The following is a 22,428-nucleotide window of genomic DNA, read 5'->3' as shown; positions in this document are numbered from 1 at the left end:
TTTTGATGCTTGTTACTGTACATAAAATTCAAGACTCAATTCACAAAAGTGGCAAGCAACCGTATCACTCCTAATAAAATACTCAAACATGATAACTAGTGGGCAGATCAGCTTGGTTAAGAGTACTGGTTATCTTTTTTTTTCTTTTTTCTTTTTTTTTAGTGTGGTTTACTTTCATACTTTTCCTAGAATTCGTGTTTGCTCTGCCAAGTGTCTAAAGAAGATAGGAAAATGAGACATGTTATTTAACATGGACAGAGTTTTAGGGTTCCGTTAGCAAACTGACTACCAGATTAGGCTTTTTTTCCCTCCCTTTTTATTAGGCAACTGCTTGGTGAGAGGGTTAGGGAATAGTGTTCCATATGTGCTTTGTGGGAAGGTTCAGAAGCAGAGTGTGCTGGTATAAGTGGTGTCAGTTTGGCAGGTTTCAGAACTACATTGATGGTTTTACAGATTTTTTTCTAGAGCTTTTAGTGGCCTTTAAAATTGTCTTTGTAATATAACTTACAGATTGATTTTCTTTATTTTTTTCTGAGTATATAAGAAATAGTTCTTATGTAAATACAGTATCATATGTAATTCTTTTAAAAATTTAATGTTAAAAGATATAGGAGTTCTTTTTTTTTTTTTCTTTTTCTTTTTTTTTTCGGAGCTGGGGACCGAACCCAGGGCCTTGCGCTCGCTAGGCAAGTGCTCTACCGCTGAGCTAAATCCCCAACCCCAGATATATATATATAGGAGTTCTTAATTGTAACGTTATTGCAGAATCCTTTTGAGAACCTGTTTATCATAGGGATAGGTATTTTAAGTCCTTTACCTAAGAAAATCCACTTTTTTTCCTGAATTTCAGGAGCAGATTTTGTGGATTAATGTTAGGTAAAATGTTAAGGCAAGATAAGTCTTTATAAACTTACTATTAGGAGAATTTAAGTTTCCATGAATTTCTGGGATTTGAATTGTCATTCTATTTCAGTAGAATATTTGATCTGTGCGTTGAGGTGGGGTGAAAGACAAATGCTCCAGCCGCTTCTGTTCTCTGTGCTAAAAGGTTACTGAGAGCAAGTGCCAAGTGACATTGAGATATTAGCGTGTGTGTCAGAAGGTTGCCTTCCCAGAGGTATGCCTTGGAACTGCTCAAAGGAACAGAAGTCAAGAGACTTTCCAGTGCTACAGATAGTCTTTCTGATGTGTATTGAATTATAAATAATAAGCCAACTCTGACACTTAGACTGATCCTACATGGCTTTTAGTCAAATTAATTTCTAGTAAAATATCCATGCACATGAAGTAAAGAGGGGAAAATTTAAATGATTTTATTTACTTAATTTGTGTGTGTGTGTGTGTGTGTGTGTGTGTGTGTGTGTGTGTGTGTGTGTGTGTGTGTACACACATGTGTGGCTGCCGTCAGAGATTGGAAGCAGGCTTGGGTCCACTGGCCGCCCTACGTGGGCACTGGGAGCTGATGTTCTTGTGATTGAGCAGTAAATGCTGTTGACTGCTGAGCTCTCTCCAGTTCCAGACAGCTTTGTTCTCAGTAAATTATGCACCTCCCCTTTTAGGAAACAGGGAACATTTTTCATTTTAGATGTTAAACCTTCCCAAGTGCTGCCTTACAGTGTGTGTAGGTATGTATACTCGCTAATACACGTGTATTAGGAAACCTGAGGTTGACATTGGTGTCTCTCTTTCCACCTTATTTTTATACAGAGCCACTGAGCCTGGGCTTTGTCTCTCCCCCTCAGCACAGGCTTGTGATGTCATGCTAGCTTTTAAATGGGAGCTGGAGGTCCAAATCGAGGTCTGTCTTCCTGACTTCCACTGAACTGTCTTCCTGACTCCAAGATTGGTTTTTAATTCTTAATTTTAATAGTAAAATGATACCTTCCCGTTTTTATAGGGGAAGTCAGAAAATTAACATTATAGATTACTTGTGGAACTTCCATATAATTCTGTTAATGGCTTAATACATCTGAGTAAAATAGGAAAAGTAATCATAAAGAACAAGTCAGAAAAATGTATTATCTTTACATTTTTGACATTTTAAATTTTAACTTTTTAAAAAGTAAATTGTATGTGGTTGTTGTAGGTTTTTTGATTTTTTATTTTCTTTTGAGACAGGGTTTCTGGGTGTACCCTGGCTGTCCTAGAACTCACTCTTTAGACCAAGCTAGTGCTGAACTCGGAGACCTTCCTGCTTCTGCTCCCTTCCCTTTAAAAGGTTTAAATTTAAAAGAAAAATCCTCATAAACTAAGGATTTTTTTGTTGTTGTTGTTGTTTTTTTGTTTTTTTTTCCGGAGCTGGGGACTGAACCCAGGGCCTTGCGCTTGCTAGGCAAACACTCTATCACTGAGCTAAATCCCCAACCCCAACTAAGTTGTTTTAAGGGTTACCAATCAGATATGCTGTCGGTTTGGATGTAGATAATCTTTTCTGTCACCATTCAGCTTCTTCAGGCTGGTTACCTCCTTGAGACAGGAATAAGGAATAAGGTGCTTGTGGGATGTAGTCAAGTCTTAGTGTTTAAAGATGGCAAAGCGGTCACTTTGGTGTAGACTCGTTACAGTCTGAGGTCCATAGTTGGAAAAGTTGCTGCCAGCATTTCAGCTACTCGTTGATGACAAATGACCTTCAACATTGATCAGCAACTGAAATCTTACTACAAAACACCCTTTGACGAGCGTATTCAGAATCTCCCATGTTCAAAAAAATAAATTTGTATAATCCATGAGCCACATACTCTACATCACTTGTCTAATTCCAGAATTATACCAGAGTAGTTCTTTCGTTATTTTTCTGCGGAACCAGACGATTCCTTTTAGCAGTGACATTTGAGAATTGCTGTTCGAAGCAACTTGTTACCAGTATATGTTCTTTGATATGGAATTGTAACATGGGGTCTGGCTGTTTCTGATAATTTAGGTGTTTGGCTTGGTTTTGGTTTTCTTTTCTTTTTTTTTTTTTTGGAGCTGGGGACCGAACCCAGGGCCTTGCGCTTCCTAGGTAAGCGCTCTACCACTGAGCTAAATCCCCAGCCCCTGGTTTTGGTTTTCTTTTTGTTTGTTTTTCCTAAGAGAAGGATGGTTGTTTTGTGCTGGGCATGATAACAGTTAACTGCTTATCTGTGTTCCACAGCTGCAGAGAAGTGCAGTAAACTAATCATGAAACCAGGGCATCCAGGGCTCTGACTACTGTCAGTCATTAGTGTCTCCAGAACGGTAAAAGACACAGGATGTGGTTTTGATTTTAAACATGTATGTATTGTTGTTTGTCTTTACAAAGCATGCTTGTAAATAAAATGGCACAATTTGAGAAAGTCACACTGAGACCAGATGGTGCTACACAAGGGTAGGGACTTTATTTTATTTATTGATGTGTCATGCCCTGCCCATAAGTGCTGTTAGGTGAGAGGCCCACCATCACTTACCATGGGGATTGGTACATGCAGTCACTCTTTAGAACTGCCTCCTTGTTTCTGTTTTCATTTATTCTTGATTTCAGTAGTAAAGGCTTCAGAGAAAACTTTAGATTCAGGGAATACGTTTTAATCATAATTAGTTCATTCAGCTATTAAATGTGTGGGTTTGGGTTAATTCTTGTGATTAAATAGTTTTCCTACCATGGAATAATCCTAGTAAACATGCTACTGAAGTATAGTATTGGATGCCAGAAACATTAATAACCATAGTAATGAAGTACTAATTGGAAAGAGAAAAAGTCACCCAGTGTAGCTAGTGCCAGTTGTAAAATGCTCCTTAAAGTTTAACTCCCCCAAGTTTTTGTTTTTCTTTTTCTCACCTTCTCTTTCTTTTTTTAAATTTTTTGTCTCGTCTGGGATTTATTTATTTATTTATTTATTTATTTATTTATTTATTTATTTATTTATTTTGAGACAGGGTCTCCTGTAGCTCAGGCTTTCTTGGAACCCCTTTTTAACCTAGAATAACTTTGAACTTTGGATCCTTCTGCTTCTTCTTCAGAATGCTAGACAGGCATGTAACATGCCGGGTTTCGTGTAGTTCTGGGTGTTGAACCAGGGCGTTTCTTTGCTCATGCTAGGCAGACACTATCAGCTCAGCCACATCCACAGCCCTGAATTTTTAAATGTTGCCTCTGTACTCAATTGTGTCTGAATCTGTTTCTTATTATTTATAAGCAAGAAAGTCTTTTGTTTTCATTTTGGTGGGAAATAGAGATCATTTAAAAATGAAGGTTTAATACTGCCTTCTTAAAGTTTTGAACTCTAGCCTCCATTTGAAAAAGTGAGACAGGACCATCTAAAGAGCACTCTTTAGATGTCAACAATATCTACTTACCCACTCTCCACCCATAAATGTTTTAGGAGGCATAGCATCTCTTTAGATTTTATTTGTTTTACCTTGGTTTGTTTTCATATTTAATTTAAAAAAAAGTATCAATGATATACAAATGATGTTCCTCCCTGCCTTTGTTAAAGCCAGTGTGTCAGGTCTCATGTAGTTAATTACATAAACGAGTTTGTGTGGGAATTGAATGTGTATATTCCTTCTTGATCTCAAAGCCTTCAGGCTCTTAAGTTGTTACCTAATCATCTCCTGGTGTAGCTGCACATTAATGTATACTGTCATGGTATTTAAAATCAGGTGTATTGATCTTTACACTCTATAGGATCCCCATCCCCGTTCCTCTGTGTGTGTGTGTGTGTGTGTGTGTGTGTGTGTGTGTGTGTGTGCGCGCGCGCCTGTGTGTAATAGAAATTTATATCTTGGGCTGGAGAGATGGCTCAGCGGTTAAGGGCACTGACTGCTCTCCCAGAGGTCCTGAGTTCAAATCCCAGCAACTACATGGTGGCTCACAACTATCTGTAATGAGATCTGGTGCCCTCTTCTGGTTTGTCTGAAGATAGCTACAGTGTACTCACATACATAAAATAAATCTTAAAAAAAAAAAAGAAATTTATATCTTATTGAGAGGGATGCAGAAAGATCGATTTTTTTTTTTTTGGCCACTCTAGACCTTAGTTATAGAATTTAGAGTAATTTAATGCATAAGGATTAGCTTAAAGTTACTCTATCCCTGTCCCATCCCCTGCTTTGATTTGTGCCTCATGTATTTGTGCCTCTAAATATTCATTATAGTTAGATCTTTTAATTAATTGTTTGTATTTAACATAGCTACATTTTATCCTATCTCAATGAACAGGAGAATATTGAAGGTCACTCAAACATAACTGTTGTTATTCTCTGAAATATTTATGACCTCATGGTATAGGAGAACTTCTTTCAGGCTCACCTTTGCTTGGAATGCCAGTGTTGCTTTGTTGGCACTGTCACAGTGACGATCCACTGAGTAAGGAGATGTCGGAGTGTGGTTACTGAGGAGTCATTGCTGGCACAACGCTGTTCTGCTTTAGTCTTTTTTTTTTTTTTTTTTTTTTTTTTTTTTTTTTTTTTTTTTTTAGCGTTGCTGTTGTCTGATTTATCCAGCACCATAAGCTGGTTGTTCTTTTTTTATTTTTGAGATGGAGTCTTGTTATGTAGTCTAGGTTAGACATAAACCTGCAGCAGTACTGCAGCCTTAGTCTCTTAAATGCTAGGATTACAAGTGTGCGTTACTGCTAGGTCCATTCATTCATTCTTATCAGTAGATTTGCCCTGTGTCTTGAGTTTAATCTGATACATGCCCAATTACTTAGGTCACCAGCAACCATTGTTTTGCTTCTTAAACTTTGCCCTTCATTTTCTAATTCTTTAGAGTTTTGGTACTCTGTAAGTCTTAGTTATATTACTTCATATATTTTAAGTACCATATACAGTAGCTCAGACCTATAATCCCAGCTCTCACTAGGCTAAGGCAGGCAGAGTACCATGCATTCTAGTCTAGTCTCTAGTTACATGGTGAATACCAGGCTAACCTGGGCTACAGAATGAGACCCAGACTTTGTTCAAACAAAACCAACTAAACTGCCCCCTCCCCCAAATACAAATACAAAACTAAAACTAACTCCAAAAGACAAGTTGAGAAGGATGTGTCTACAAATACTAAGAGAATTTACTACACTTGGGTAGATTTAGTTCTCTTACTTCTATGAAGTTCAGATTGTTGTCTGATGGCAGGAGGGTTTTGTTTTCTTTTGTTTTGTTTTCTTCTTTTTGTGTAGCTTTGGCTGTCTTGGAACTCACTCTATATGTAGACTGATCAGGCTGGCCTCAAACTTACAGAGATCTGCCTGCCTCTGCCTCCTGAGTGCATCACCACTGCCCAGCTAGGAATTCTTTATTTTGATATCCTAAAAAGATAAGTAATCTCCTTTGGTAGAAGTCAGTAAAATGCACAAAAGACCTTAAACTAGAGGTTGAACCTAGGGTAAAATGGTGGTGACAGTAGCAAAGGATTCCCTGCCCAGCTGTGGGAGGTGACACTTGGTAGCCTGAGGGACTCACTATGGAGCATCCTAGGTTTCTGATCCATGTCAGAAACAAATCTGAGTATCCACCAAGAGTCCATACAGCAGTTCTAGATGTTGGTATAGAGAGAAAAGTCTTAAAGGGGGCTCTTAAGTGGTCTAAGTTGACCGTGGGATATTTGTTTCTTTTGCAGATTTCCTTGTAAAACCTTGTAGAAGAAAAAGTTCTCAGGAAGATACTTGGTAAGTTTGTTTTTCTCCTGCAATCATTCTGGTGATTTGAAATAGGGAAAATGTATTTACAGTTTGGTTTTGTGACACTGTTTATCCCTGTACATTTTCATTAAGACCCAGGCCAGATTACCTTTTCTGGATTTACTTGTGGCATAATACAGTGTTCTTTATGCCTGAAAATGTGTAGGATCGTTGTGGTTTTGAGATGTAGCATTTATTCTTTTGTTTGAATATTTATCATTCTGGAGCTTTTAAAAGTAAGTGTGTGTGTGTGTGTGTGTGTGTGTGTGTGTGTGTGTGTGTGTGTGTGTGTATTTTGGAGCAGAGTCGGGCCTGAGATTTGCTGTGTAACAGATGGTGTCCATGAGCTCTTGGTCCTCCTGGGATTACAGACTTTACACCACCAATAAGTTTGGAGGACTAAACTCAGGACTTCCTGCATGCTAGGGAAGCACTCTACCAACTAAGCCCTTCTCCAGCTATTTATTTTATTTATTTATTTTTAGAGACAGGATCTCAGCTATGTAGCCCTGGCTGTCCTTGATTCCCAGAGATTTGCCTGTCTCTGCTGAGATTAAATATGTGTGTATCACACCTAGCTCAGCTTTATTAGTATCTGTTGAGTATGTATAACAATGGACTTACTACGACATTTTCAGACATGTATATATTTTGGGTATGTTTATCCCCAGAGCCTTTTTGCTTGTTACTCTTTCACTGATTCTTGTGTCATGTCTTTCATCTCTCCTCTCTTTTCCCTCCGTCCTCTCACAGCCCACTGAGTTTATTTGGGGCTGTCTGAGTGAGGTGTTGTTTATGCTCACCTTACTTATATGGCTGTACCACCGAGGAAAATGCCTCTCCTGTCTCCAGCCCCATTGACTTTGTTTATATTGTCAGGAAAGGATGGGGCCTCTTGGCCCTGTGATCTGTACTTCCTGTCCTCCCCGCATCCCACTCCTGACATAATGCTGACCAGCCTTTGTGCACAGTTACTGAGAGCTCGAGAGTGGGAATGCAATAGCCTGGCTGGGGAGGTGGCTCAGAGGATAAAGGGTTTCTGTGCAAACATGAGGTCTAGAGGTTAGAACTCCAGCTCCTATATAAAAGCTGCTTTTCTCTAATTCTAGTGCATCGGAGTCAGAGGCTGGTGCAAGCTGGCTAGCCAGAGAACCAAATCAGTGAACCCCCAGTTCTACAGCAGATCCTGCCTTAGTAAGTAAAGTGGTGAGTGATTTAGATACCCACTGTCAACCTTTGGCTTCCACCTTCATGTGTATACATGCACACACATGCACCAACATGTGAAATGCATGTACAGGTTGACAGAGAGAGAGAGAGAGAGAGAGAGAGAGAGAGAGAGAACAGACATACAATGTACAGTGTCTAGAAGAAAGTGATCCACAACACTCCTCTTCCTCCAGCTTATTTATATATGTGTGTGTATGTATGTATATGTGTGTATGTATATATACATATACATATACATATCCCTCCACACACATTATTTCTTGTAGACTGGAATTGGTGGTACAGATGTTTCATATAGGTTCAGCTTTCAACAGTTATTTTGACTTTTACCAGTTATGAGTTTGTGCAATGACCTCTGCCCCCGGCAAAAATGAGCTTCCTGACCAGCAACAACAGCAGCACTGACCTACAGTGATAAACAAAAAGATTTAGAAGGCAGTTTGATAGTTATGCCATGCTCACTTATCAAAAGGGCAGCAGTAGCTTTCCCACTGTAGTATATGACCTCCCAAGCCACGGGTTTTCTCTAGGTTTAGAGTACCAGACAAGAATTCCCTTCATGCAGTGGTAAATTCAGTCAGAAAGTTGGTACTCTTTAACAGACTTGCCATCACTGCTCTAGTGGGCATGTCTTGCTGATCAGTTGGTGGTGTGCACACAGGGTTCACAGCTGAGTATCTATCTGCTAAGGACAGTTCTCCAGCATGCGGAGCACCTTCTGACACTGTTCAGTTAAAACCTGATTTCTTTATGTCCTGTGACTAAAGCTTGTGGTGTCATAGGGCATAGAGTTTTACTATGTAGTTTTAGTGGCAACCAGTGTAGTAGCATACTGTTTGGGGAGGCCCACGAGCCTTCCTGATCAATAATTCATAGAGAAGTGGCTCACACTGGCACTGGGCTTTTTTTTTGTTTTAGTGACCTGTGATTTCTGGAAGCAGCTTGTGATTAGCTTATAAAGTAAGCAGCTTTCCTTATGAATTTTAATATATATATATTCTTGGGTTTAGGTGACTCTACCCTGACATAGTGTTTAGTTCTCTGAGAAATCAGGATTTTAAGAATTCTGGCCTGTTCTCTAGCCTGTCCTGTCTTCACTCACCCTTACCCAATGACCTTGTCCAGTATCCATCCTAGGATCAAATCCCTTAGCATGGAATCAACAAACAAATCAGCCTTAGCTAGCTACCTCTTCCCTATGCACACCATGTAACCACCCAGGACTGCCTCCTGGCTTTTACATGTTCTCCAGTGGATTCTTTTGTTTTATTCTCTATGTACCCTTCTTGTTCCCACTTTGCCTTAAAGCTTGAGGTGTACATATGCAAAGACTTTTTTGGGCACTGTCCTCTACCAAAGTCAGTCAGAACCTATAGGAACATGTATTATCATATATATGATTGAGTGGCAAACTATTGACCATAAAGCGGTAATTATGCTGTTAAGAATACTAAATATATCACATGAAGCTGAGGCTCACAGAAATAATGTGGCTTATCCTTATGGTCATAACTTTAGTATTGGTCTGGCATTCCTCTTTTTTTTTTTTTTTTTTTTTAGACATTTTTTAAATTTACATTTCAAATGTTATCCCCTTTCCTTGTTTCCCATCTGTAAACTCCCCTATCTAATACCCCCTCCCCCTGCTTCTATGAGGATGTTCCTCACACCCACCCACCCCTTTCCACCTCCCTACTCTGACATTTCCCTACACTGAGGGGTCCAGCCTTAGCAGGTCCAAGGGTTTCTCCTCCCATTGGTACCCAACAAGGCCATCCTCTGCTACATATGCAGCTAGAGCCATGGGTCCGTCCACGTGTAGTCTTCAGGTAGTGATTTAGTCCCTGGGAGCTCTGGTTGGTTGGCATTGTTGTTCTTATGGAGTTGCAAGCCCCTTTAGCTCCTCCAATCCTTTCTCTAATTCCTCCAATGAGGACCCTGTTCTCAGTCGAAGGTTGGCTGCAAGCATCTGCCTCTGTATGTCTCTCGCTCTGGCAGAACCTCTCAGGAGACAGCTATATCAGGCTCCTGTCAGCTTGCACTTCTTGGCATCAGCAATAGTGTCTGGGTTTGGTGACTGCATATGGGCTGGATCCTCAGGTGGGACAGGCTCTGGATGGCCTTTCCTTCAGTTTCTGTTCCAAACTTTGTCTCCGTACTTTCTCCTGTGAATATTTTTGTTCCCCCTTCTAAGAAGGACTAAAGCATCCATACTTTGATCGTGAAGTCTGTGGTCTTGAAGTCTGTGGTCTTCTTGTGGTCTATGGACTGTATATTAGAAAATCTGAGCTTTTGGGCTAATATCTACTTATCAGTGAGTGCATACCATGTGTGGTTTTTTGTGATTGGGTTACCTCACTCAGGATGATATTTTCTAGTTCTGTCCATGTGCCTATGAATTTCATGAAGTCATACTTTTTAATAGCTGAGTAGTAAGTACTCCATTGTGTAAATGTACCACATTGAGGGACACCTGGGTTCTTTCCAGCTTCTGGCTATTATAAATAAGGCTGCTATGAACATAGTGGAGCACGAGTCTTTGTTATATGTTGGGGCATCTTTTGGGTATATGCCCAGGAGATATAGCTGGGTCCTCAGGTAGTGCAATGTCCAATTTTCTGAGGAACCTCCAGACTGATTTCCAGAGTGGTTGTGCCAGCTTGCAATCCCACCAACAATGGAGGGAGGAGTGTTCCTCTTTCTCCACATCCTCACTAGCATCTGTTGTCACCTAAATTTTTTATCTTAGCCATTCTGACTGGTGTGAGGTGGAATCTCAGGGTTGTTTTGATTTACATTTTCCCGATAACTAAGGATGTTGAACATTTCTTTAGGTGCTTCTCAGCCATTCGGCATTCCTCAGCTGTGAATTCTTTGTTTAGCTCTGAACCCCATTTTTGAATAGGATTATTTGGTTCTCTGGAGTATACCTTCTTGAGTTCTTTGTATATATTGGATGTTAGAACCCTCTATCGGATGTAGGATTGGTAAAGATCTTTTCACAATCTATTGGTTGCTGTTTTGTCCTAATGACAGTGTCCTTTGCCTTACAGAAGCTTTGCAGTTTTATGAGGTACCGTTTGTTGATTCTTGATCTTAGAGCATAAGCCATTGGTGTTCTGTTCAAGCAATTTTCCCCAGTGCCCATGTGTTTGAGTCTCTTCCCACTTTTTCTTCTATTAGTTTGAGTGTATCTGGTTTTACGTGGAGGTCCTTGATCCACTTGGACTTGAGTTTTGTGCAGGGCAATAAGAATGGATCGATTTGCATTCTTCTACATGCTGATGACTAGTTGAACCACCACCATTTGTTGGAAATGCTACCTTTTTTCCACTGGATGGTTTTAGCTCCTTTGTCAAAAATCAGGTGACCGTTGATATGTGGGTTCATTTCTAGGTCTTCATTGATCTACCTGCCTGTCTCTGTACCAATACTGTACAGTTGTTATCACTGTTGCTCTGTAATACAGCTTGAGGTCAGGATGGTGATTCCCCCAGAAGTTCTTTATTGTTGAAAACTATTCTCAACAATAGAAGACCTGGCTTCTTTTTTTTTTTTTTTTGGAGCTGGGGACCGAACCCAGGGCCTTGCGCTTGCTCTACCACTGAGCTAAATCCCCAACCCCGAAGACCTGTCTTCTTAATCCCCAAACCCACAATCTTAAGTGTTCCAAAGTCTGGGAAAACAACAACAAAACAACAACCCTGAAATCTAACAACAACAACCACCCTGAAATCTAAACCCTGCCATTCTGGTGCAGTTTTTGGTAAGGGATGCTCCCACATGAGCACAGCATAGTCAGGACTTAGAGCTTCTACACTCTCTGTCATTGCTTTAGGTCAGTAGTCGTCTTTTCTTGAAGCCATTATTTGCACTTTTAGTCTGGTTAAGTGAAAACCTTTTATTTATATACCAGTTATTTTCAGTTTCCTTTAATAACGTTTTATAGCTGCTCTGGTCAGTTGTTCCTGTGGTCTGAGCACTGCGAAAGTTGAGCCTAAAAGCTCTCTGCCAGTCAAGGTTATGGTTGTGGGTTCCAGGCCATCCTGAGCTATAATGTGAGACTGTGTTAGAAAACCAACCTAGGGGCTGGAGAGTTGACCCAGTATTTACGAGCACTTGTTGCTCTTGCAGAGGGCCTGGGTTTGAATCCCAGCACCCTCATAGTGCCTCACAATTGTTTATAATTCTAGTTCCAGTACCCTCTTCTGATCTTAACAGCCAGCCATTAGGCATGCATGCAAGAAAAATGCTCACACACACAAAATACTTTAAAAAACAAAAAACCAAAAAACCAGAAAGTCTAACCAAAAACTTTATGTAGAGAAGTTTATTTTCCTAGCCTGATGTAGTAATTACACCGGTAATTCCATCACTCAGAAGGTTGAAGTTCACAAATTTAAGGTAAGCCTGGGTTAACACAGCAAAACCCTATTTTAGAACCAACCAGAGTAAACCAAATCCATCTAATTAGAAATGTAAAATAAATGTTCTAAATGTATGAAAATGAGAAAACTCTCTGTACTTCTTTTCTCTCTGAGATAGGGTCTCAAGACTGATTTACTGGGAGGCTGAGGGTAACCTTGACTTTGCAGTCTTTTCGTTGTACCTCCGACTTGCTGGGTTGTGAGTGTGCGTCACTGTACCCAGTGTTTTGGGGCCTGGGGATTGAATCTCAGGCCCTTGTGCATACTAGGTTAGCACTCTGCTGTCTGAGCTGCCTCTCTGTCTGTAGTCCTCATCCCACCCTTTTCTGGCGGAATGGCTGTTGTTAAGTAGCACTGCATCATTTTTCTGTGCTTCGTAGTAAATGCATTGCTTGTGTGTGATTTGAATACTTTTTAAAGTAGTAGAGCACTCACAGTTTTTACCAGGCAGGTTGAGGCCTGGAGTGGTGATGTGCTAATCATCTCAGTGTTCAGGAGACTCAGGAAGAAGAATGGTAAGTGAGAGGTCAGCCTTGGCTTCATTTCCTGATCCTGCCTCCAAAGACAAAATAAAACAAACAACAAAAGCAGCCTTCCGAAAGCAAGCCAGTAAAGTTGATGACTGTTGAAGATGGTAGAGGATGTGTGTGTGTACTCCACAGCAGGGGCAGCAACCCTTGTGGTCCTTCCCCAAGGTTTATAGTTTTTCATTTAATAACTTGTTTTAAGACCCAGTAGTAACAGAATAGTGACTTGTATAGAGATATCAGGATAGCATTTGTTGTTTTTTAAAAGACTTTTCTGGTAGTAATAGAAAAATGGTAACAGTTTAAATGTCTGCCCAAGTAATGGGTAGATTATGGTAGATTGAGATGTAGTGAAATGTTGAACTGTTGTCCAAATGTATGCACCAATATGGGAAAGATTTGATTCATTTTTAGAATCAGATAAATTGGAGAATAGTAAATATCATGTGTTTCTCTTAACTCCCTTTTCACTTGTGGGGTTGTGTGTGTTTTTATATATGCATAGAGAAGTTTTTGAAACAAAAGAATAAAGTACTTAGTGGTGGCTATACTTCAGTGGGTAAAATGAAGAACAGCAGAAGCAACTTAGTTATTAAAATCCGTTGCTAAGGTGTAGTTCACATGTTGCCCAGTCACCCATGTCTCAGCCTCTCAGAAAGACATTCTATACCCTTAGCTACCACCACCCTTTCCCTTCATCTCCACCAGCAGACAGCAGCTGCTATTGTGTTTTCTACTCCCTGGCAGCAGTCTTACTGGCTCTCACTGTTCTGGAACCCTTTCATGTGTCTTTTGTGCTAGGCTTTTTTCGTTTAGTGTAAGGTTGAAGGTTCCTTCATTCCTTGAAAGACCACAGCCGAGGAGTGTGCTGTTCAGCATGTGGCATCCGTACTGGTCGCTTGGATTGTTTCTTACTCTTTGGCTACTGTGAATGACTGCTGTAAACATACAGATATAAATTTTAATGGTATGTTTTGTTTTCTTGGTTAGGTATGTGAGAATGGACTTGTAGGGCCTCATAATGTTTTATAGTTTGTGGATGAGGCTAGCAATTTTCAGAGGCTACGCACTATTGTACACTCGTGCTATCATTGCGAGGGGATTGTTTGCATCTATATTTTAACAGTTTCTTAAGAGTAACGTGTAGTACTATCACAGCTGAAACAGAAGGCTGTTTTAAACTGCTTCCTAAACAAAGTGTAATGACACAGTCTCCTCCCTTTGTGTTGAGAGTGTAGCTGTTCATGGTTTTCACTGAGGCTCTGCATTCACCGTCTCCTGACACCGCTCCTATTGGTCTTCACAGTTTTAAAGGGAACTGTAAACAGTTGTTTAGTTCCTCCTGGCTATAAACTTACTCATGATCTTGGTTTATGAATTTGGAATTCCTATAGTAACTTTATTTTCTTGGTTGATTAAAACAGCACATATTTTGGGACCCCTCCTCTAGTGATAGAGATTGAAACTGGTGCCTCATTCATGCTAAGCAAGTCGAGTGTTCTACCACAGAGCTACATTCTGCCCCCATTTTGAACTGTTTTTAAGTGTGTTTTATTATTTTCCCTCCTAAGTTAGAAACTCTCTAGTCTTATTTAGCCCTCATAGCCAGGCTTTTTACCGTCTACCCTGTTACGTTCCCATACTGTTCAGACTCAGTGTTTCCCTGGTCTGTACTGCTCTGCCTCTGCTCTACAAAGAAATACTATCCTTTTCCTGTAATTGTTTCCTGATTGTTTTTGTTGTTTTCCTCCTTTAATCCGTTTACCACATACCAGCCAAGGGTTCTGAAAATCAGATGTGTCAGTCTGCAGTTTGAATCCCCCACTCACAATCCACAGTGGTTATTGTACTTAGAGTCACATCTTTATTCTGTGTTGACATGGTGTTTTCTTTGTGCGAGTGTTCACCTTCAAGTTTTGCAACTTTCTAATCTAGTCAGCGCATTTTAGCTTCAGTGGCTTCTTTTTAGTTTTTTAAATATGTTTAGGGTTATTGTTGGGTCAAGAATGGATGATGTTCCCTATGTCAGAGATTGACCTTTCTGTTCGGTTACCTTTATTTCTTGTTTTCTTCTTGTATCTTACAACTGTACCATGTCTTATCCTGTTGGTTTCCTTCATTATACGGATTGCAATTTGTAATTATCTTTTCTGTCTTTTTTTATTGGACTATAGGCTTCCTGGTTGCAGGATCCAACACACTGCCATTCTGTTAGACATAGGAGAAGGAGTGGGGAGGAGGTGGGGAGTGGGATTAAGTCCAGGCCCACCTGGCAGGTGTGTATTCCTGGGGATTGAAACTGGGGCTTTATGTGTGCTAGGCATTGAGCAGTTTTTATTGACTGATTTTTATTGACTGATTTTTTTTTCAGGGCTATTTTTTGTTAGAGAAGTGGAAGACACTATCTTCGAGTGAATACTTTAAATTTAAATTATACTTTCATAAGATTTTTGTACTTATTAAAATGTTAGGTCAAGCATGCCTTAAATCTTGGAATGCAGCAGCAGAGGGATTTCTGTGAGTTTATATATAATCTTATGTGTATATGCTATGCTTACTCATCAAGAGTTTACTTTGTAACTGGGTCTGCATTTATAGTTCATTGTTGTTGAAGTTGACTACACTTTACTTGTTCTTTCTAGCTCTGCGATACATGTATGTTTTCCTAAATTTTCTTTGGAAATTTGTGGAAAAAACTATTAACAAACACTAGATGCATTTTGAGAAGTGTATTGTATTAACACTAGTTTTATGATAGCTAAAACTTTGATTCTTTAAATTAGTCCTCCATTATTATATAAACATATATAATACATACACACACATTTATGTTTAATTGGCACAGCATACACACACATACACACACATATACACATACATGTTTACTATTGTGAATTGTGGAATATGTTGGCACATTTCTCTATATGATTACAGTGTGTGTGATAAGTCAGTGTCTGTGTGATAGACATCTAGAATTCTCTACTAGCTGCATATGGCTCTTCTGTGCTGTCGACTATAGATCTTGTTTGTCTTTTAGCCTCAGTACTCCTGTAAGCTCTAGCTATCTTCCATATCCCTCTCCAACACCCTTCCCAGCTTCAAGTGACAACTATTCCATCACATTGCCACAATACCAGAATTTCCTTCTTTTTCTGACTGACTGAGTTCCATTGCATATATAGTTACTCATTCTGTGGACATTGAGGTTGAGTCCACATTTTGTTCATGAAGATGTGGCACAAGAGAGAGGAAGTAACGTAGAAGTGCAGTAAGAGCGTCAGCGTCCTCTCTTTAGTTCTTTTGATAACTTAAAGTATTGAGTTTGCTACATGGCATGTTTGAGGTTCTTGTGGCTACGATAAACAAATTTTATTATGCAAAAAAATGAATGTACAAAAGTAGAAAAAAAAATCACTTAATCTCCCTACTTACTCATCCGACTGTCTTGAAAAGTTCTCAGTCCGTTGCCCGTCGTGTTCACAGGTGTTCCTCCTTCCACTGTGCCTTTGCTTACACATTATCCAAGTGCATTTCAGATACATTCAAAAGATGGATCCCCTAAGAAAAAGCAAACCTACGATTATGTGCAGAAAATTCATAGTCACAACCGTATGTGTATAACATTAGTAAGTCATTTAATGTTAAGTATAATGTTTAGTGAGAGTTCTCAAAATGTTTCAGTTTATTTTCATACTCTATTTGAATTAGGATGCAAATAATGTTCCTATGTTGCAGTTGCTTCAAATGGTTGCTTGAGTTTCTTAGAGCTATTTATTTTTTATTTCATGTATGAGGGTTTTTTTAATGTATGTATATTCACCATGCACATGCTTGGTACCTATTCAGGTAGAAGTAGAAGGTGTCCAATCCCTTGGAACTGGAGTGACAGCAGATGGTTGTGAACACCTTGTGGGTGCTGAGAACTGACCTCTGCCAGAACAGCAAGTGTTCTCACTAGAGTCTCTTAATTCATGAGCTTCCCTTGCAACTCTGCTGTCTGGAAATGTGTTTGAGAATTTGGGTCTTTTATAGACCAGATCACTATTTGTATCCTATATTTTACTGGCAATTGTAAGACTGGTATCTGATTCTTCCCTTTATGTAGTAGGTAGACTATTTCTCTCTGAACTATTTGATTCTATATAGAAATCTATATAGAATTTGTATGTGAAAGGTAGGTAGGGTGTCTGTCTGTCTGTCTTACAATGCTGGGAATTTAACTGAGGGCCTCATACTGCACATGCTAGGCAAGTGCACTGAGCTAGATTTCTGGTCCAGGCTGATTCTTAAACAATTTTTTAAAAACAAAAGATTGTTTCTCTAGCATCTCCAGTTGGTATATGTCTTAGTCGGGGTTTCTACTCCTGAACAAACATCATGACCAAGGAGCAAGTTGGGGAGGAAAGGGTTTATTCAGCTCACACATTCACATTGCTGTTCATCACCAAAGGAAGTCAGGACTGGAACTTAAGCAGGTCAGGAAGCAGGAGCTGATGCAGAGGCCATGGAGGGATATACTTACTGTCTTGCTTCCCCTGGCTTGCTCAGCCTGCTTTCTTACAGAACCCAAGACCACCAGCCCAGGGATGGAACCACCCACAAGAGGCCCTTCCCCCTTGATCACTAATTGAGAAAATGCCTTATAGCTGGATCTCAGAGACATTTTCTCAAGGGAGGCTCCTTTCTCTGTGGTAACTCCAGCTTGTGTCAAGTTGACACACAAAACCAGCCAGTATAGTATATATGAGAGAATGTATTTTGTTATGAATTTAAAGATAGTGAAAGTTAGTTAATTGTACTTAACTATGTTTTTGTGGAAACTACTCCATTGACTAGTGAGTCTTAGATCTTCCTTATTTTATTTTTTGAAAAATAAACATTATTTTTAATTTTTATTTTATGTGTATGGGTGTTTTGACTACATGTATGTCTGTGTACATGCATATGACTGATGTCCGTGGAGGCCAGAAGGCATCAGATCTCCTGGAACTGGAGTTAACAGATGGCTGTGAGTGGTCACATGGGCCTTGGGAATTGAACTCACTAGAAGAGCCAGTGCTCTTAACCCCTGAGTTGTTTCTCTTACCCATTACTTTACTTTTACCATGTGTATTCATGTGTGTCTGTGTTAATATGTGTCCCTTGTGTATGGGTGTTCTTGGAGGCTAAGGACAGTAGATCCCCTGTAGGTGAAGCAAGCCTGATAGGAGTGTTGGATATGGTCCTCGTCTCCTCTGGAAGAGTAATAACACATTCTTAACCAGTGAGCCAATCTTTGAGTCCCAAATCATTTTTTAAAAGATTAATTTATTTTTTTCTTAATTTCATACCATTATATGATTCCCTTGAGTCTATTTTGACATCCTATTAGAGATTTGATAGTTCCCTAGCTTTCAGATCTAATAAGGCATACAAAGTAATAATTTGTGCATTTTTTGGCTCTAGACCTGCTGTATTTTCCTCAGGAGGAAGCAGTAGTTAGTCTGTTCAGCTTGTAGCCTGTGTGCTTAGAATTAAGGTCATTGCTGCTCAGTTCATTCTGTAATTGTTTTTGCAGTAAAATTTTTTATACTTACTATGAGTGAATTCATGCCTTCTTATTGAATTTACCTTTTATTTGAGATATAATTCAGATCACATAAAGTCCATGTTTTAAAAAAGTACACAACTCAGTGGTGTTTAGTATCTTCATCATGCACAAACCTCACTGTCTAATTCTAGAAGATTGCCACTCCTCCCCCATAAATACAACCTGAGCCCACAAAATTACTCCATATTCCTCTCTTAGTGCATGGACTAGCAACATCATTTTCTCTTTCTCTGTATTTACCTCTTCAAATTTGAATTTGTAGTGTTTTGTGCTCTGGGTTTTTTACTTAGCATAATGTTTTTATCCATGCCTTCATATTTCCTTCCTCTTTATTGTTGAAAAAGATTCCATTCTATATATGTTGTTTATCTTTTTGTTTGCTACATATTTGAGTTGTTTCCAATTCTTTGAGCATTATGAATAATACTGCATGAATGTTTATTTACAAATTTTAAAATTAATTCCTTCCTCCATTTCTCCTTCCCTGCTGGGTCTTTCAGCGTAGCCCTGGATGTCCTGGAACTCACTGTGTAGATCAGCTTGGTCTCTGACTTACAGTGATCTGCCTGCCTCTCTCTCCTAAGTGCTGGGATTAATGGTATATGCCACCATGCCTGGCCCAGTATTTTAAATTTTGTAAATTTTTGTTTTTCTTTTTTGCTTTTGATATAGGTTCTTACTGTATTGGTCTCCAACTCATGTGATAGTTGTATATCTGAGACTACAGATACTCTCACTACTGAGCCCATCTTCTCAGTGTACAAGTTTGTGTAGACGTAGGATATGTTTACTGTTCTGTTGCGTATGTGCCCATGAGTAAAGTTGATGGGAAATGTGACCGTATATCTCTTTTGGGAAGAGCCAAACTGTTTCCACAGAGATGTCCTCTCTGTGAATTTCAGGTTCTTCATACTCCACCACCATTCTAAGGCAGTACTTTAAAGTGCATGTCTGTACATGTGTGTGCAGGCACACGTGTGAACACGAATCTTAGGTAGCATCTTCAGGAATGCCCTTTATTTCTTTGGAGGTAGGTCTCTTGTTGCTGTCATTAGCCTGAAGCTCACCAGCTAGGCTAGACTGGCACAGGGATACCTATTTGCCTCCACAGAGCTTTGATTACAAGTGTGTGCCAGGCGTTGAACTCAGGTCCTACACTTTAAGTTGAGCACTTAAGACTGAACTCCTCTGTATTTTTGGCTTTAATGTCTTGGCACTGGAGTTACATATTTAGTTATCTAATAATATAAAAATGTATCAAATTTATGTCTATTGGTTTTATAGAGCAGTTTGAGTTCTATGTGTATAAGCTCAGTCAGGGAGACTTGCTTGGCACATAACCAAACCCTGGTTTAGTTCACAACTGCATGAAACAACAAAAACTACAAGTAGTCATCGTCTGAAACAAACTTGGTTTCTTTGTGTTATTTCTCCCCGTGACTTATGGGGTGAGGAATCCACACTTTCCTTAGGGGTTACATCGGTAAGTGGGGAGTCCTTGCTTCTATTTGCTGAGGCAGAAAGCTTGAGGAATCTTCCTCTCACCGGTAGCCGATAGTTTTTTGGTGCCGAGTTCCTTCAAAGACCGTGGAGAGTCTGACAGCACTGTTTGTGTCCCTGCTGCCTTGTGAGTCCAGTGTTTGTTGTTGGATTTGTCACTTCTAGTGGATCTTAGTGTCTTCCTTGTCCCTTGTCTCCCAGAGTGGTTCTGTTAAAGCCAGCCTCCCCTCCCAGTCCAGCAGAGGCACAAAGCCTTGGCCCTCCTTTGACATTCCTTCTCACTGCCTTAATGCTGTTCTCACAGTGCTCTTGCTTTCGGTTCAGACTCACAAATGTCTTCTTTTTTTTTTAATCAAACTTCAGCAACCAAAAATACTGGTGTGTCTGAGGCTAATCTATGCAGACAAAGGCTCACTAAGGAGAGGTGACAGACAGCACGTTAGTGGGCCATCTTTGCATTTCTTTTATTTTTAGAGACACAGGTGAACTATTATATAATTTTCCAGGTAAGCACAGGATATAAAATAACAAGGTAATTGATTTATATTTTGCCCAAGTCACTTTATTTCCATAGACGGGAAGACCCGTTTTCTAAGGTAAGCTACACAAACATCCTGAACCATTAGCAGAATACCGTGTTTGCTGATTTTAATGATTTGTTTTATCTTTCTGCAAGGTTTATAACATTTGAAAATTACTGTCAACACAGGAATGATGGTGTTTTCACGTTTCTTTTTTTTTTTTTTTTTTTTTTTTTGGTTCTTTTTTTTGGAGCTGGGGACCAAACCCAGGGCCTTGCGCTTCCTAGGCAAGCGCTCTACCACTGAGCTAAATCCCCAACCCTGTTTTCACGTTTCTTACAGAACTAGTTAGAGTTAGTAATATTTTCACAAAGGTACTTGCTATTCAGTTTAGAACCAATGGTGAGAATTTAGCTGGCTGATACTCAACTTTTTCTGGGCTGACTCCAGTAGATTTTCATGTCTATATATGCATTATGGCCATTTAAGGTATAGCCATTTGGGGGGGAAAAACTCGCTAAGTTTGCTCTTCTTTTTTCCTCTTCCTAAAATAAAAGGTCTCAAGCAGAAGAGAAAGAAGAACCTTGTCAGAGACTGGAGAAGGACGGGGTCTCTCCTGACCTGGTCTGGTCATGGTACGTACCAGAAATAGGGACATTGAGAGTCAGACTCTTGATAATAGTGAACAATAAACTTCTGTCTTATAAGATTTCCATTTTCTCCTGTTCCCTAATTTATCTCTATTTCCTTTGTCAATTCCTCAATACCAGTCCACTCTGAATAGAACAGCTATGTATGCAGCACAGTTTAATGGAAACCAGATTGAAATATGTACTTCTTGGACTCCAGGATTTTCATTTCTTCCTTTACTAGGAAACTGGTTTGGGGGTATAGCTCAGTGCTAAACCATGTGTGTCGCATATATGACCCCAGGTTCCCTTCCTCCCTTTCCCTAAAATAATTCTAGGAAGCAAGACATAGTGAAAATGATTTTTGTGTGTTTATTTGGTGTGCTTACAGAATTGTTAGATGGCCACTCACATATTTTTCTTTATATGATTGACCAAATTGTAAAACATTTATTGTAAAATATATTACAAAATAAATATATGTTATAGCGTGGTCACATCAAAGTAATTAATGCACATGATCACACATGACACACACTCTATATGAATTTATTAGATAGAAGCAGTTCCTTCCCTTCCTGTCCTATTATGTTTTCAGGACTCTTTTTGACCCCATGGCAGATGAGGCAGCTGTGCATACCCTGCCCATACTTAAGAAAACAATGGGGGGTTGGGGATTTAGCTCAGTGGTAGAGCACTTGCCTAGGAAGCGCAAGGCCCTGGGTTCGGTCCCCAGCTCTGAAAAAAAGAACCCCCCCCCCCAAAAAAAAGAACTACATTTAAATGTAGAGCCAAGAAAACAATGGGCATTTCAGTGGCATCTGGGCCACAGGCAGAAAAAACATCTCATTAGACATAAGGACATATAAGCAAAGCTTTGAGGACTTGTGTGTGTGTGTGTGTGTGTGTGTGTGTGTGTGTGTGTGTGTTGGTTTTGTTTTTAAACATGTGATAGTTCTTAGACTTAAGGTGTTTCGTGCTGGTACACAAAGAGGTAATTGAAAATACCATATTAATTTCAGACTTCATTAGGGACATGTGTAGAGAATGCTTTTCAAAATTAAAAACAAAGTAAAAAAGTGCCCCCTGAACCTCATGTTGTGTAGTTACATCATATTAAAAAGAGGAGGAAGGTGATTTTTTTCTTCTTAAAGGTGGGCCAGTATTCTCAAAATTTGTGGGCATCACAATTTTTTAATTTAATCTTGTACCCAAAGCATGATGTTTTACTAGTTTTTTGGGGGGTGCAGGGGAGTATGGGAGACAGTATACGAGACAGGTTTTTTTCTGTGTAGCCCTGGCTATCCTAGAACTCGCCCTGTAGACCAGGTTGGCCTTGAACTATTAGAGATCCACCTGTCTTTGC

At 39.6% G+C, this 22,428-nt stretch overlaps 1 protein-coding gene across 27 annotated transcripts in view; it reads left to right on the top strand.

The window, feature by feature from the left end:
* The window catches only part of Mtmr3 (myotubularin related protein 3), a 120,509-nt gene that overhangs the window by 49,315 nt on the left and 48,766 nt on the right, over window positions 1–22,428 (top strand). For 12 of the 27 annotated variants that reach the window (XM_039092046.2, XM_006251302.5, XM_063273214.1 and 9 more), the window contains 3 exons: window positions 6,578–6,626; window positions 7,748–7,832; window positions 20,991–21,068. In XM_039092046.2, coding sequence (XP_038947974.1) covers window positions 21,066–21,068 — 3 coding nt within the window. In that variant the 5' untranslated portion in view covers window positions 6,578–6,626; window positions 7,748–7,832; window positions 20,991–21,065. Of the gene's footprint in view, window positions 1–6,577; window positions 6,627–7,747; window positions 7,845–20,990; window positions 21,069–22,428 lie in introns of all 27 variants that reach the window. The other 15 variants (XM_063273211.1, XM_008770301.4, XM_039092042.2 and 12 more) reach the window with 4 other exon arrangements.

Source organism: Rattus norvegicus, chromosome 14 (genome assembly GCF_036323735.1).
Source record: "Rattus norvegicus strain BN/NHsdMcwi chromosome 14, GRCr8, whole genome shotgun sequence".
In the NCBI taxonomy this organism is placed as follows: domain Eukaryota; kingdom Metazoa; phylum Chordata; class Mammalia; order Rodentia; family Muridae; genus Rattus; species Rattus norvegicus.
Note: the sequence above shows the minus strand (reverse complement) of the source record. Positions and strands in the feature narration are given on the sequence as shown.